Raw genomic sequence first — 14,829 nt, 5'->3', positions numbered from 1 at the left:
CACCCGGAAGGGAGGATGGTCGGCCCCCTGCACATCTGAACTGTGAGTTTATTTGATTACTTTCCTTATTTAAGCAATGCTGATTTTTAAATATGTTTGTATTCAGTCCTGATGAAAGTTGCCTAGCGGAACTGAAACGTTGACCGTTGGAATAAAGAATAATTTTAGATTTTTTGAATAAACCTTGGGAGTGCTGATTTCTGTTGGCTGTATCTATTTAGTGCAATCGAGCACCGGGTCTGCTACTATGCAAGTTGGAGTGCAAGGCATTTTTTTCATATAATATATATATATATATATATATATATATATATATACATACATACATACATACACACACACACACAAATTAAAGCCTCTTGCACTCCTTCTCAAATAAATAGTACCAGGTGCCAAATCCCAAAAATATAAAATATCAAAAAAATAAAAAATACCGGCACTCATGGGTTTCTTTCATCCAATTTATTGTAGGTTAGTTGTGCTAGGTCTACGTTTCAGCTCCCGATCGGAGCTTTCATCAGGACAACAAAGGCATATAATATGACAAAAAAACAAACATATATAAGACATATTCAACATATAAACCAATAGACACTCACCACATCAGCTGTATCATGTTCCCCCTGATGCCCGGCGTGTACTCGGCGTGTACTCGGCGCAACTGCGCATGTGTGTCATTAGTCTGAACTTCCGCGTTACGTGAACGGGGGGTCGGGTCTAAATCTAGGTAGCGTCCCAGTCTCTTAGCAACCGCTGATACATTCAGCTCAGGTTGCTGCTGTGTTTCCAGCTACCATCAGGACGACATCTCCATTCGAAGAAAAGACCAGCCTCCCGGTGATATTGTGTTCAAATACTATGGCAGCAAGTACCAGTCGTACATCCTGATGAACATGAGAACTATCGAATACATATATATTAAAAGGTGGATGCAATTAATCTCAAACGCCACCTATCTATACAATGTAGAATAACTGTCATATAAATAAGGACAATATTAATGATGAAACTAACATACAAAAAGTGAAAAAATATAAAAATAAATATAAAAAATATGTAAAATATAAAAATAAAAAATATTTGTAGTCGGGGCAATATAGCCGTATACAGAAATCTAGCATATAATAACCATAACATCAATGAGTTGGAACCAGTCGGTTGTGGTGTGCCGGAACCGACAAAGCAGTAGGCCTGTAATAAAAGTGGGCCTACCTTAGAGGGTGTTTATGAATAGAGGGAGTGGTGGGTGGGGTGACTCGCCAGACCAGTAACGATAAGGTGGGAGTGGTTTGGCAGCCCCTTTAAAGGGAATTCAAGCCCCTCCCACAACTACAGGCCAAGCCTTCAAATTTGTAGTCGGGGCAATATAGCCGTATACAGAAATCTAGCATATAATAACCATAACATCAATGAGCTGGAACCAGTCGGTTGTGGTGTGCCGGAACCGACAAAGCAGTAGGCCTGTAATAAAAGTGGGCAAAAATGAAATACCATAAGACGTAATACGGTAACCAACTTCTTTCTTTATTTAGATAAGTCAAAACGTCTAAAAAGCCTGTAGTACACCGAATGATCGATCGGGGTCAGTGTTTAGGTGAAAAATGGAGTGGTTTGTTGGTTTGTACATGAAATTAAATGGGTGGGTACTGGTGGGCTAGCTAAATACCAAGCGGTGAAACAATTATGCTTTTGAGCGTGACATATGAGTCCCTGCTAGTTGCCAAGCGGCTTGAGAGGCACTATCTATGCGTGGGCCCGAGGGGAAGTTTGAGGCCACCGAACGTTGTGGCGGGGTGTTGGCCTCTCGGTGTCAATTAAAGCATAAGAAAGAATGGGAGTGACAGGTGAGGCCCTCTCTTTGCATTGTTGCGAGGCGGCTAGCTATGATTTGGCGTGAGGGGCGTAGTACCTCCGAGTATGAGGATGGGGATGTTGGCCTCGCGGGACCACTAGTCTATGGATTAAGATTAGAAAAGTTTACCTAATTGGGCCACATAACCTAGGACCAGTACCCTTTAAAACATAGAAAGTAATGGTTTCTGGCGTAGTACCTGATATGTGAGTCAGGCCGAGTTGTCAAAGAAGAGGTAAACAGTGACTTTAATAGTATCGAGTAGTTGACCTGTGGGCATGATGATATATAAATTCTGAATATAAGGTAGTAGTTTGGCCAGATCGTAGGCCCTAAAACCAGAACCTACCCGACACTCTGCAGATGGGATTTAACTGAGAGAAAGGTGACGGCTTCCTTGCTTGTAAAAGCTACCGTCCAATGAATAATAACCTAGAAGAGTAAATTACACACTTAACTAATTTCATATGTATTGTATGCCTTTACATGAATGATAATTAAATTCCAACCAACCTAGAAAGAAAATATAATTGATACGGGTGTCAGAATTCACAAATCCTAGTACGAATCCCTGGTAAGAAAAACCTGATTGGAAAAGGTCAGAAAAATCAGGACACCACTCTAGGTTTAAACGTATAGTAGAATTATAAGTGACTGTAATACCGTTTGTTACCAGTAGGGGTAAAATTCCCCTGGAGTACTGGTTGAAATTCGTGAGTAGTTATAATGAAAATGAATGAACTAGATGGAGTATTGATACATACGAATGGATACATTTTAATTGTAATTGAACCGAAAAGGAAATGTTATATATGTAACCGAATGATAGCGTTCGTTAGTTTAAGTAATATGAAACATATGCGAGTGGCTAAGGGAATTTAGCCGAACGGTGTACTGTATGAAACGAAAAGTATCGAACGCTGGTTGAAACGAACGGGGCTCTGCCGTGTAAAGCTGGGAAGTTTGCAGCGGTTGCTTTACGGCAGACCTAACTTACGGTTTATTCAGCGGCAAGTAACGAACGGGCTGTGTGGACGCAGGCGACGGGAAGGAGAGCCAAGGGAGCACCGGACCAGGAGACCACGAGGAAACAGGTAAGAAAATTCAAAATGGCGGTCTGAACCGGAAGTAAATGTTTCTGACTAGCCAGACCAGTAACGATAAGGTGGGAGTGGTTTGGCAGCCCCTTTAAAGGGAATTCAAGCCCCTCCCACAACTACAGGCCAAGCCTTCAAATATATACCGTATATACTCGAGTATAAGCCGAGTTTTTCAGCACATTTTTTGTGCTAAAAAACCCCAACTCGGCTTATACTCGAGTCAGAGTCTGTATTATGGCAATTTGCATTGCCATAATACAGACAATGGGGGCTGTGGGGGCTGCAGCCCCCACAGCCCCCTCCTACACAGTGCCCATCCACTGGACCACCAGGGAAGGAGAGCCCCCCTCCCTGGCCAGCTAGCAAGCAGGGAGGGGGGACAAAAAATTTTATATATATTAATAATAATAAAAAAAATAATTAAAAAAAAATAATAAAATAATAAAATAATAATAATAAAAAAATGTAATGAAACAAAAAAAATATTAAAATAATAATTAAAAAATAAAAATGCCCACCCCCCACCAAGGCTCTGCATCACACTCTGCATTACATACACACATACACACACTGCATTCATACACACACACACACACACACTGCATTCATACACACACACACACACACTGCATTCATACACACACACACACACACTGCATTCATACACACACACACACACACTGCACTCATACACACACACTGCACTCATACACACACACACTGCACTCATACACACACACACTGCACTCATACACACACACACAGCATTCATACACACACCCTGCATTCATACACACACCATTCTCATACACACACACTGCACTCATACACACACACACTGCACTCATACACACATACACTGCACTCATACACACACACACTGCACTCATACACACACACACTGCACTCATACACACACACACTGCACTCATACACACACACACTGCACTCATACACACACACACTGCACTCATACACACACACACTGCACTCATACACACACACACACACTGCACTCATACACACAGCATTCATACACACACCATTCTCATACACACACACTGCACTCATACACACACACTGCACTCATACACACACACTGCACTCATACACACACACTGCACTCATACACACAGCATTCATACACACACAGCATTCTCATACACACAGCATTCATACACACACAGCATTCTCATACACACAGCATTCATACACACACAGCATTCTCATACACACAGCATTCTCATACACACACACTGCATTCATATACACACTGCACTCATTATATACACACACTGTAAATAAATATTCAATTAATATAATTTTTTAAGGATCTAATTTTATTTAGAAATTTACCAGCAGCTGCTGCATTTCCCACCCTAGTCTTATACTCGAGTCAATAAGTTTTCTCCGTTTTTTGGGGTAAAATTAGGGTCCTCGGCTTATATTCGGGTCGGCTTATACTCGAGTATATACGGTAATATAAAATATGAGAAATAAAAATATGTGTATCAACTTCATCAAGAAGGTGTGAAATGTACGAATACATATAAGAAGATACCCAGGCACCTATATTGTGAAGTGACCCTGGGTAATATGTGTCCAATGTTTGCGTGTGTAACATGTCTTTCTTTTCTTTTTTCTTTCTCTCTCTCTCGCTCTCTCTCTCTCTTTCTCGCTCTCTCTTTTTCTCTCTTTCTCGCACTCTCTTTTTCTCTCTCTCTCGCTCTCTCTTTTTCTCTCTCTCTCGCTCTCTCTTTTTCTCTCTCTCTCGCTCTCTCTTTTTCTCGCTCTCTCTTTTTCTCTCTCTCTCGCTCTCTCTTTTTCTCTCTCTCTCGCTCTCTCTTTTTCTCTCTCTCTCGCTCTCTCTTTTTCTCTCTCTCTCGCTCTCTCTCGCTCTCTCTTTCTCTCTCTCTCTCGCTCTCTTTTTCTCTCTCTCTCTCGCTCTCTTTTTCTCTCTCTTTCTTTCTTTTTTTCTTTATATCTCTCTCTCTCTCCGTCACTCATGGGTTTCTTTCATCCAATTTAATGCAGGTTAGTTCTGCTAGGTCAACGTTTCAGCTCCCGATCGGAGCAAAGGCATATAATATGACAAAAAACAAACATATATAAGACATATTCAACATATAAACCAATAGACACTCACCATATCAGCTGTATCATGTTCCCCCTGATGCCCGGCGTGTACTCGGCGCAACTTAGTCTGAACTTCCGCGTCACGTGATCGGGGGGTCGGGTCTAAATCTAGGTAGCGTCACAGTCTCTTAGAAGTGACCCTGGGTAATATGTGTCCAATGTTTGTGTGTGTAACATGTATTAAAGAGGTATTCCTTCATTTATCAAATACAAAAAAAAAAATAGCGTGACATAAATATGTGCAATTTAGTGTATAATAGTACTAAATACAAGAGCTAAAAAGTACTACGCCCCTAAAAATGACAGACAGGTTAATAAAGGTTAATAAAGGCAAATGTTAATCAAAGCATACAGAATCCACACAGTCATGATTTAAATATGTAGATAGTTATCGGTGAGTGTCTATAGCCATGCTCATCAATATTATTAGATGCATTAAATCAATTATAAAGTTAAAAAGGCCAGACATTTCCTGGATAAGCAACATCCATTGTCTGCTTTGCGCTGTGTGGCATTTGATCATGTCCCTATTGCAGCTAGAGGCGGAGATAGAGGGAGACTCCTCTTACAAAGAGAGACTTATTGGATAATGGAACTTGACACTCTTTCCCCTAAAGGCTTAAATGAAAAATGTTCCTTTATCTCTTTTTTATATTTTTTTATAATTAATTTTTCATATTGTTTTCTATAATTATCCTCCTCTTTTGATATATATGTCCTTCCAACCCAATTAAGTATGGAAGAAGGAATATTTCCGAGGGTGACCCTTCTGAAATATTATTTTTAGGAGGGACCTTTGGAAAGAATTCTTTCAAAAAAAAAATTTTAATTAGAAAATATAAAAATCTCTTTTTAACTTTATAATTGATTTAATGCATCTAATAATATTGATGAGCAAGAGAGAGAGCAAGAGAGAGAGCAAGAGCGCGAGCGAAAGAGAGCGAGCAAGAGCGAGCGCGAAAGAGAGCGAGAGCGAAAGCGCGAGAGCGAAAGAGCGAGAGAGCGCAAGAGAGAGCGCAAGAGAGAGCGCGAAAGAGAGCGCGAAAGAGAGCGCGAAAGAGAGCGCGAAAGAGAGCGAGAGAGAGAGCGAGAGAGAGAGCGAGAGAGAGAGCGAGAGCGAGAGAGAGAGCGAGAGAGAGAGCGAGAGAGAGAGCGAGAGAGCGAGAGAGAGAGAGCGAGAGAGCGCGAGAAAGCGAGCGAGAAAGCGAGAGAGAAAGCGAGAGAGAGAGAGAGCGAGAGAGAGAAAGCGAGAGAGAGAGAAAGCGAGAGCGAGAGAAAGCGAGAGCGAGAGAGAGAAAGCGAGAGAGAGAGAAAGCGAGAGAGAGAGAGAGAAAGCGAGAGAGAGAGAGAGAAAGCGAGAGAGAGAGAAAGCGAGAGAGAGAGAGAGAAAGCGAGAGAGAGAGAGAGAAAGCGAGAGAGAGAGAGAAAGCGAGAGAGAGAGAGAACGCGCGAGAGAGAGAGAAAGCGAGAGAGAGAGAGAGAGAGAAAGCGAGAGAGAGAGAGAGAGAAAGCGAGAGAGAGAGAGAGAAAGCGAGAGAGAGAGAGAGAAAGCGAGAGAGAGAGAAAGCGAGAGAGAGAGAAAGCGAGAGAGAGAGAAAGCGAGAGAGAGAGAAAGCGAGAGAGAGAGAAAGCGAGAGAGCAAGAGAAAGCGAGAGAGCGAGAGAAAGCGAGAGAGAGAAAGCAAGAGAGAGAAAGCGAGAGAGAGAAAGCAAGAGAGAGAAAGCGAGAGAGAGAAAGCAAGAGAGAGAAAGCGAGAGAGAGAAAGCGAGAGAGAAAGCGAGAGAGAGAGAGAAAGCGAGAGAGAGAGAGAAAGCGAGAGAGAGAGAGAGCGAGAGAGAGAGAGAAAGCGAGAGCGAGAGAGAAAGCGAGAGCGAGAGAGAAAGCGAGAGCGAGAGAAAGCGAGAGAAAGCGAGAGAGAGAGAGAGAAAGCGAGAGAGAGAGAGAAAGCGAGAGAGAGAGAAAGCGAGAGAGAGAGAAAGCGAGAGAGAGAGAGAAAGAGAGAGAAAGTGAGAGAGCAAGAGAAAGCGAGAGAGAGAAATCGAGAGAGAGAAAGCAAGAGAGAGAAAGCAAGAGAGAGAAAGCAAGAGAGAAAGCAAGAGAGAAAGCGAAAGAGAGAGCGAGAGAGAAAGCGAGAGAGAGAAAGCGAGAGAGAGAAAGCGAGAGAGAAAGCGAGAGAGAAAGCGAGAGAGAAAGCGAGAGAGAAAGCGAGAGAGAAAGCGAGAGAGAAAGCGAGAGAGAAAGCGAGAGAGAGAGAGAGAGAGAAAGAGCGCGCAATATACCTGTCGGTGGTGCCTACGATTGTTTCTCACATAACACGCATATTGTTTCTTCTGTAGGTATCAACAACTATAGAAGCACAATAACATGGACCATGGACTCCCCCAAGCAGGAGCAGAACCTGCAGGCTATGATAAACATGGCAGCCTCAGTTGAAAAAGGACCTTGCACGGGCCCTCCCACAGATATCAAAGGATAGTGGTGCTTCGGGGTCTCCCGTGGAAGATTCCACCGACTCAGACTCCTTCGAGGGAGTAAGTGAGAGCGCCCAAACGCTACTGGATAGGGGGCGACACGGGGCCCCGTGCCCAAACAGCAAGGCCCCAGCAAAGCTAGCAAAGAAGACAGACTGAGCCTCTCAAACTCCATTAGACCCCCTCTCAGACGATGAGGAGGACTCCCTTCCCCCTCAACCTCTCTCCATCCTACACAAGTGGAGGGCGGACCAGTCACCTTCCGATAACAAAGACAGGTGGCATGGGGACGACCCTGAAGACTCTTCATACATCAAGGAATCTGTGGTCATAGCTTCTCAAACTAGCCCTTCGGGGGGCAATTTGGATGTCTTCCTGGACACAACTGTGGAAGCACTCTTCTATCCCCATACCATCCGGCACCCCAGATCCACCAAATGGTCCTTACACGAACGCTTGGCACAATTAATCCATTATTGGATCCAAAGACCCCTGTATCGAGAGATTTGCAAACATCTATGGGCGGAATGCCCCAGACCCTCTTTGCCGGAGAAGGTGGCCGTTACCTCGGTATTTGGCACAATGGTCTCCACATACCTGACTTGCACCGGGGCGCGACTCGAGGAAAGGCATCCTGGGACAGCTGGCCTGGAGTTTACTAACTGACCAAGCTTTCTCTCAGGGCCCCCCCCCTGGACCGGTCCTGCGTAAGCCGTTTATCAAAGAGCTCCACAAGCACATGAACTTATACACTACCCTCAACAGTCTTCAATAAGGATAGTATTTCATACAACATCCTCCAAGGTTTTTGGCAGGACTGACCGACAACGGGATTGTGTCGCCAGCCGATTCTGGATGTTGGGCCATCGAGGATCCCAAGCACCCATGTTTTTCCCCGGATACACTACCAATTCCTCCACATGCAAAGATCGGAATACAATAGAGGGAGCCACGCCCACGGCAGAGCCAGAATACCCACAAGTGAGCCCTATTACTACTTGCCACTCAATTCTGTTATATGCTGTCAGACTGTCTCACTGTCTCGCTAAAAGGATTCAGAGCTTACCCATGCATTTAAAAAAAAAATCATACACATGCCGGGAAGAGACAGAGAGAAATATATTAGTGTAACATTGTTACAATCAACCAATTAAAATAATTTGTTTTAAAAAGGGAATACTCACAATTATAGAGCCTTTTTGATGTTATGGCTCTGAATGTGCTCGTTTTCTGTGCCTTTGAGGTAGCAACAGAGACCTGTCCTGTAGCCCTTTACAAACTCTGTGTGTGTATGTGTATATATATATATATATATATACACACACACACACACACCGTATATACTCGAGTATAAGCCGACCCGAATATAAGCCGAGGCCCCTAATTTTACCCCCAAAAACTGGGAAAACCTATTGACTCGAGTATAAGACTAGGGTGGGAAATGAAGCAGCTACTGGTAAATTTCTAAATAAAATTAGATCCTAAAAAAATTATATTAATTGAATATTTATTTACAGTGTGTGTATATAATGAATGCAGTGTGTGTGTATGAGTGCAGTGTGTATGTGTGTGTATGAGTGCAGTGTGTGTGTATGAGTGCAGTGTGTGTGTATGAGTGCAGTGTGTGTGTGTATGAGTGCAGTGTGCGTATGCAGTGCGTGTATGAATGCAGTGCGTGTGTATGCAGTGTGTGGGCTGTAGGGAGCTGACCTGGGAGCTGCACGGACCGGAGGAGAGAGAAGGGAGCTGACAGGAGCTGCAGGAAAGGTAAGTTACAGCTTCCTGCCAGCCCCCGGTCCTTGTCTGTATTATGGCAATGTAAATTGCCATAATACAGACAATTGACTCGAGTATAAGACGAGTGGGGGTTTTTCAGCACAAAAAATGTGCTGAAAAACTCATCTTATACTCGAGTATATATATATATATATATATGCCTGATCCTGATGAAAGTTCCAGAGGGAACTGAAACGTTGATCTTTTAATATGGAAAATCAATAAACTAAGTTTTAACTTCATCAAGTCCGTGAGTGCTGATCACTATCTACATATATCTACATATATATATACATATATATATATACATATATATATATATATATATATATATATATATATATATATAATTATATATATATATATGTAGATAGTAGACATAAAGTGCAAGAAAAATAGTGCAGAACGTATGAACAATCAATAATTATATTAACCCCTTAAGGACGGAGGACGGTTCAGGACCATCATCGGCATTTTTGCGTTGCCGACCGATGACTGTCCTGAACCGTCCTAACTTTAAGATGGACCCTGGGGGCCATGTGATCGCTCAGAGGGATCACATGGTCACAATAGGTGTCCATGTGTCTGCCTGCAGGGGGACTGTCTGTGCTGACAGGCAGTCTCCCTGCTAGTGTAAAATCAAAGAAAAAATAAAGTTAATGTTAATAATAAAAAAAAAATTATATATATGTGTGTATATATATGCTATATAGAAATATATTATATCTATATAATATATGTCTATATATCATATATATAATATCATACTATGTGTATTTTTATATTAATATGTACATATATTAATATAAAAATACACTTCTAATTAAATTACACATGTATATATATATAATAACTATATATATTGTATATATATTTTTATAAAATACAAATAAGAAGTAAATTAAATTAAAAAAAAATTAAAATAATGAATTAAAAAAAATTATATATCTATATGAAATTTTATTCTAACTGTATTTTAAAATTAAAATATATACGGGGGCGGGGCCGGGCCGCCGAGCAGAGCGGTCGCAGGATGGCTGAGCTCCTGCAAACGCAGACATTTTAAAGCTCACAAAACATGTCTTTCAGCACCCAACTCACCCACTACTGTGGCCCTCGATGGACTCGGGCTACCGGAACCAGGGAGAGGCTTGCTCCCTGAGTTTTAGTCCCCTGGAGGGGAGGTCTCTGCAGCAGCGAGCGAGACCTTCCCTGGCGGTGAGTGGAGTGGACGGCCTCCGCTCCACTATCCCGCCTAACGGAGCCTGACAGCAATTCTACCCCGGTGCGGTCCCGTTCCCCCCCCCTCTGGACCGGGGGGGGGGTGATCCCGGTCCACACCCAGTGACCGCGACTGTGAGACAGTGTGGCCAGATTGCTGCCTCCAAAATGGCGGGCGCCATGTGCACAGACAGCAGGAGGTAAATCTTATCCCTCCCAAGATTCTAACTACAATGGCTTCTACCTCCTGATCCCAGCCATCGCGGCCACTTAAGCCAGCAGTGTGAGGCACAGAGGACCCGAACAAGCGGAAAACAGCGGCTGCACGGGGGAGACGGAGAGGTGCTCAGCAACCTTCCCTGCCAGGAGCGCGTGTGCCAGCTGCCGGTGCGACATCTGTACTGGAGGACAGATCGGGCGCTCACACAACACCCAGCCTGCAACAAGACTGCCCGAACTGCGGACTCTAACGGACTGCACTCCACGACACACCCGATGACAGCCTGAAAAGCTCACCCACTATTGTGGATCCGACCAGGACCCTGCTCCCAGCCTGGTTGCCACGGGCATAAGCTTAGGACGGTACTCAACCGGTCCAAGACAGCACCCGGACTAATTAATTATACTGGACAACAATTACCCAGCGGTCCACAGCTCCTAGGCCAGCACTGCCGACCATACCACTCTGGGACCTACCTAAGATGGCGGAGGCTAATGTCACACATATTGTTTAGCACTTGTTTTCCTTTATTAGTATTTCAGTAAGCCTGTCTCACAAGCCTGTCACTTACAAGCCTGTTATTCATAAGTTTACAAGCAGATTTCTAACTATTTCATGTTCAGACTCAGATGCATGTCACACGATCTCCCTTTTGTCACTCCTCTGACTCTTACTTTCTGACTTTCATGATACTTTTTAAGCGGGAATTTAATCTGTTGTTCACCTTCATACATATTCTACTTTTAAAAATGTGCAGTACCTCTCATGTCATGATACTGTTTTCAACTGTTACTGGTATGAAGCTTGATATGGCTATCGTGGCTACTCAAGTGTAATGTAATGCTTGCACAACAAAAATAAAGAATTTAAAAAAAAAATGTAAATATATACATTTATATCAAAATACACTTAGAATGAAATTGTATATATATCTATGTATATATAAATAAATAAAAATAATACGAAATATACGTTTATATACAAAATTACATAAATAATTATATAAATATACACGCAGACTTACAATATGTAAATGTGCATATATATTTAAATTCTACGTGCGTATTTATGTAATATTTTTACATAATTAAATAATTGTATTAATTGCAAATTGAGGGACCTGCCTGCCAACCCAGGCCGAAATTGCAGAGAATTTAATTTGCTAGCACTGTATTTTACTCTGTAACTTTCTATGACACCCTAAAACCTGTACATGGGGGGGTACCGTTTTACTCGGGAGACTTTGCTAAACACAAATATTCGTGATTCCAAACAGTAAAACCTATCACAGCGATGATATTTTCAGTGAAAGTGACTTTTTCAAATTTTTTACACACAAACAGCACTTTTACTGATGATATCATTGTTGTGATATGTTTTCCTGTTTTGAAACACTAATATTTGTGTTCAGCAAAGATTCCCGAGTTTAACAGTACCCCCATGTACAGATTTTATAGCGTTATAGGGAAAGTTATAGGGTCAAATATATAGGTCAAATATTTTTACATTGAAAATGGCCAGGTTGGTTACGTTGCCTTTGAGAGCGTATGGTAGCCCAGGAATGAGAATTACCCCCATGATGGCATACCATTTGCAAAAGAAGACAACCCAAGGTATTGCAAATGGGGTATGTCCAGTCTTTTTTAGTAGCCACTTAGTCACAAACACTGGCCAAAATTAGCGTTCAATTTAGTTTTTTACTTTTTCACACACAAACAAATATGAACGCTAACTTTGGCCAGTGTTTGCGACTAGGTGGCTACTAAAAAAGACTGGACATACCCCATATTGAATACCCTGGGTTGTCTACTTTAAAAAAAATATGCACATGTGGGGTGTTATTCAGAGAATTCATGACAGATAATAGTGTTACAATGTCACTATTGATAAATTTGAAAAAATGTATGTTTTGAAACCACAATATCCTACTTGTACCTATAGCCCTATAACTTGCAAAAAAAAAAAGCAAAAAAGCATGTAAACACTCGATATTTTAAAACTCAGGACAAAATTTTGATTCTATTTAGCAGTTTGTTTTTTTTAATTCGCTTTTGTAGATGAGCAAAATATTTTTCAAGTAAAAGTCAAGAAACAAGTATTTTTTTCATTTTTTTCATCATATTTTTTTATTTTTTTAAATTAAATTACATGAGATTATATAAATAATGGTATGTAAAGAAAGCCTTTTTTGTCCTGAAAAAAACAACATATAATTTGTATAGGAACAGTAAATGAGAGAGCGGAAAATTACAGCTAAACACAAACACCACAAAAGTGTAAAAAGAGTCCTGGTCGCAAATGTACAACATCGCAAAAACAGTCCAGTCCTTAAGGGGTTAAAGTGTCCACAGGTTACTGTTTACCTTAATTTGGAGCCCATATGTTACTGGCTCCAAGTTTAGCACAACCATGCCAATTTGGAGTGACAAGGACCCCCTTGAGATGGAGATGGCAAGAATGCTGGTCCAAGAGGATTGTGCAGATTAAAAATGGTTTAAACATTATTAAATTATAAACAAAAGTAAATTCCACGCGGGAGATAAAAACAAAGTAAATAAAGAATAAAATATATTGTCCTCAGTCCGAATGAAATGCCTGTATATCAGGCGATACGTGTCTCGGATACCTGGAGGACAATATATTATATTATTCTTTATTTACTTTGTATCTGCACCCCCATCCTATGGCGCAACACATACCTTACCACCTCCCCACCCCCCCTCCGCTACCCCCATAGTTAGGGGTTACCATGCGCTGGCATTTAACCAACCTATTTAAAGCCTGCATTTAACCAACCTATTTAAAGCCTGTTTAAGGCCTTTTATGCTTCATGATCCCACTGTTTCTGCTTTTCAAGCAATGCGTAACCATACTTGCTGCTGGCATGTTTTCTCATGTGATCCTGTATGTTTCCTTTTATTATAATTTTATGATCCAGTATGGTTTAAAACAAGAAGCATATATTTAGTACATCGAAGAGGGACAAATGTGAGCGAGCTAGATAGGTTAGTCTATGACACTGGACTTAAGTATATTTAGCTTTTCACCAATGGCCCAGTATATCTGATGTTAATTTTGTTTATAAAAAAATAATCAATATATCTTATCTATAATATACCAAAAAACAGAAATTCTTGCCTCATGATTACCTGAAAACCACAAAAACCACCGCAAAAATAAAGAGTTCTTTTAAAAAATAAAAAAAATATGTTGTTATTCACTAAAGTAACATTTTTTATTTTATTTTTTTAAATGTGTAATTTCCCAAAATAATAGGTTTGTAAGCATGCTTACCGTTGTGAGCCTGAGTATTCCACCAGCATCGTTGACTATTACACGGTGAACATTTCCTGAAATTAAGCCTTCTGAGTCATGGCTTTCCCATATAACTGTGCCTTCAAACCCCTAAGAGAGACATGCACATTGGTATTTGGCTTTCATATAGAACCATGCCTTCAAACCCCCCAAAGAGAAATGTACATTGGTATTTGAATTTGAAACTGCCGAAGCACATATTCTACAAGTTCACTACAAATAAACAGTACATAGAAAAGATTGTAGAATAAAGCAGACGATAACTCAAACAAGAAAATACAGTAATATGAAAAAAACAAAAAACATTGAATAACATGAATAGAATACTTCACCATAACAGGACTAACTTAATGTGGTTTATCTTTTCACTTTTTACATTGTTTTATGTTTTGCTGTATAAAATTTTGTTTAAACTCCTATTTGTGAGTTAATAAAAAGCTGTGATTTTAAGAAAATGGTTTAGTACCAAATCAAATTCTTCTAGTACAATATACTCAATTTTTCTTTAACTTATTGCTAGATTAATATTGTTTTGGCTAATATTGATAAAATGCAAAGAAAAACAAAACACGTTAGGTTGCTAGGGGCCATGTTAATGTTTGCTGTTGACTTTTTGGTGGTATGCTGTTAACTTTATGCACATTTATATTAACACCATGGAAATAAATATTATGGTTTTATAACTCTACTGCGGTTTCAGGCTTGCGTGAAATCTGGAGGTCTCATTAGCAAGGGTTC

General features: G+C 40.9%; 1 protein-coding gene across 1 annotated transcript in view; it reads right to left on the bottom strand.

The window, feature by feature from the left end:
* The window catches only part of B3GALNT2 (beta-1,3-N-acetylgalactosaminyltransferase 2), a 331,198-nt gene that overhangs the window by 119,927 nt on the left and 196,442 nt on the right, over window positions 1–14,829 (bottom strand). Inside the window, exon 6 of the mRNA XM_063443383.1 lies at window positions 14,071–14,181. Within this exon, the coding sequence (XP_063299453.1) occupies window positions 14,071–14,181 (111 nt within the window). The remainder of the gene's footprint in view (window positions 1–14,070; window positions 14,182–14,829) is intronic.

This window comes from Pelobates fuscus, chromosome 2 (assembly GCF_036172605.1).
Source record: "Pelobates fuscus isolate aPelFus1 chromosome 2, aPelFus1.pri, whole genome shotgun sequence".
In the NCBI taxonomy this organism is placed as follows: Eukaryota; Metazoa; Chordata; class Amphibia; order Anura; family Pelobatidae; genus Pelobates; species Pelobates fuscus.
This window is presented reverse-complemented; position numbering and strand designations above follow the sequence as displayed.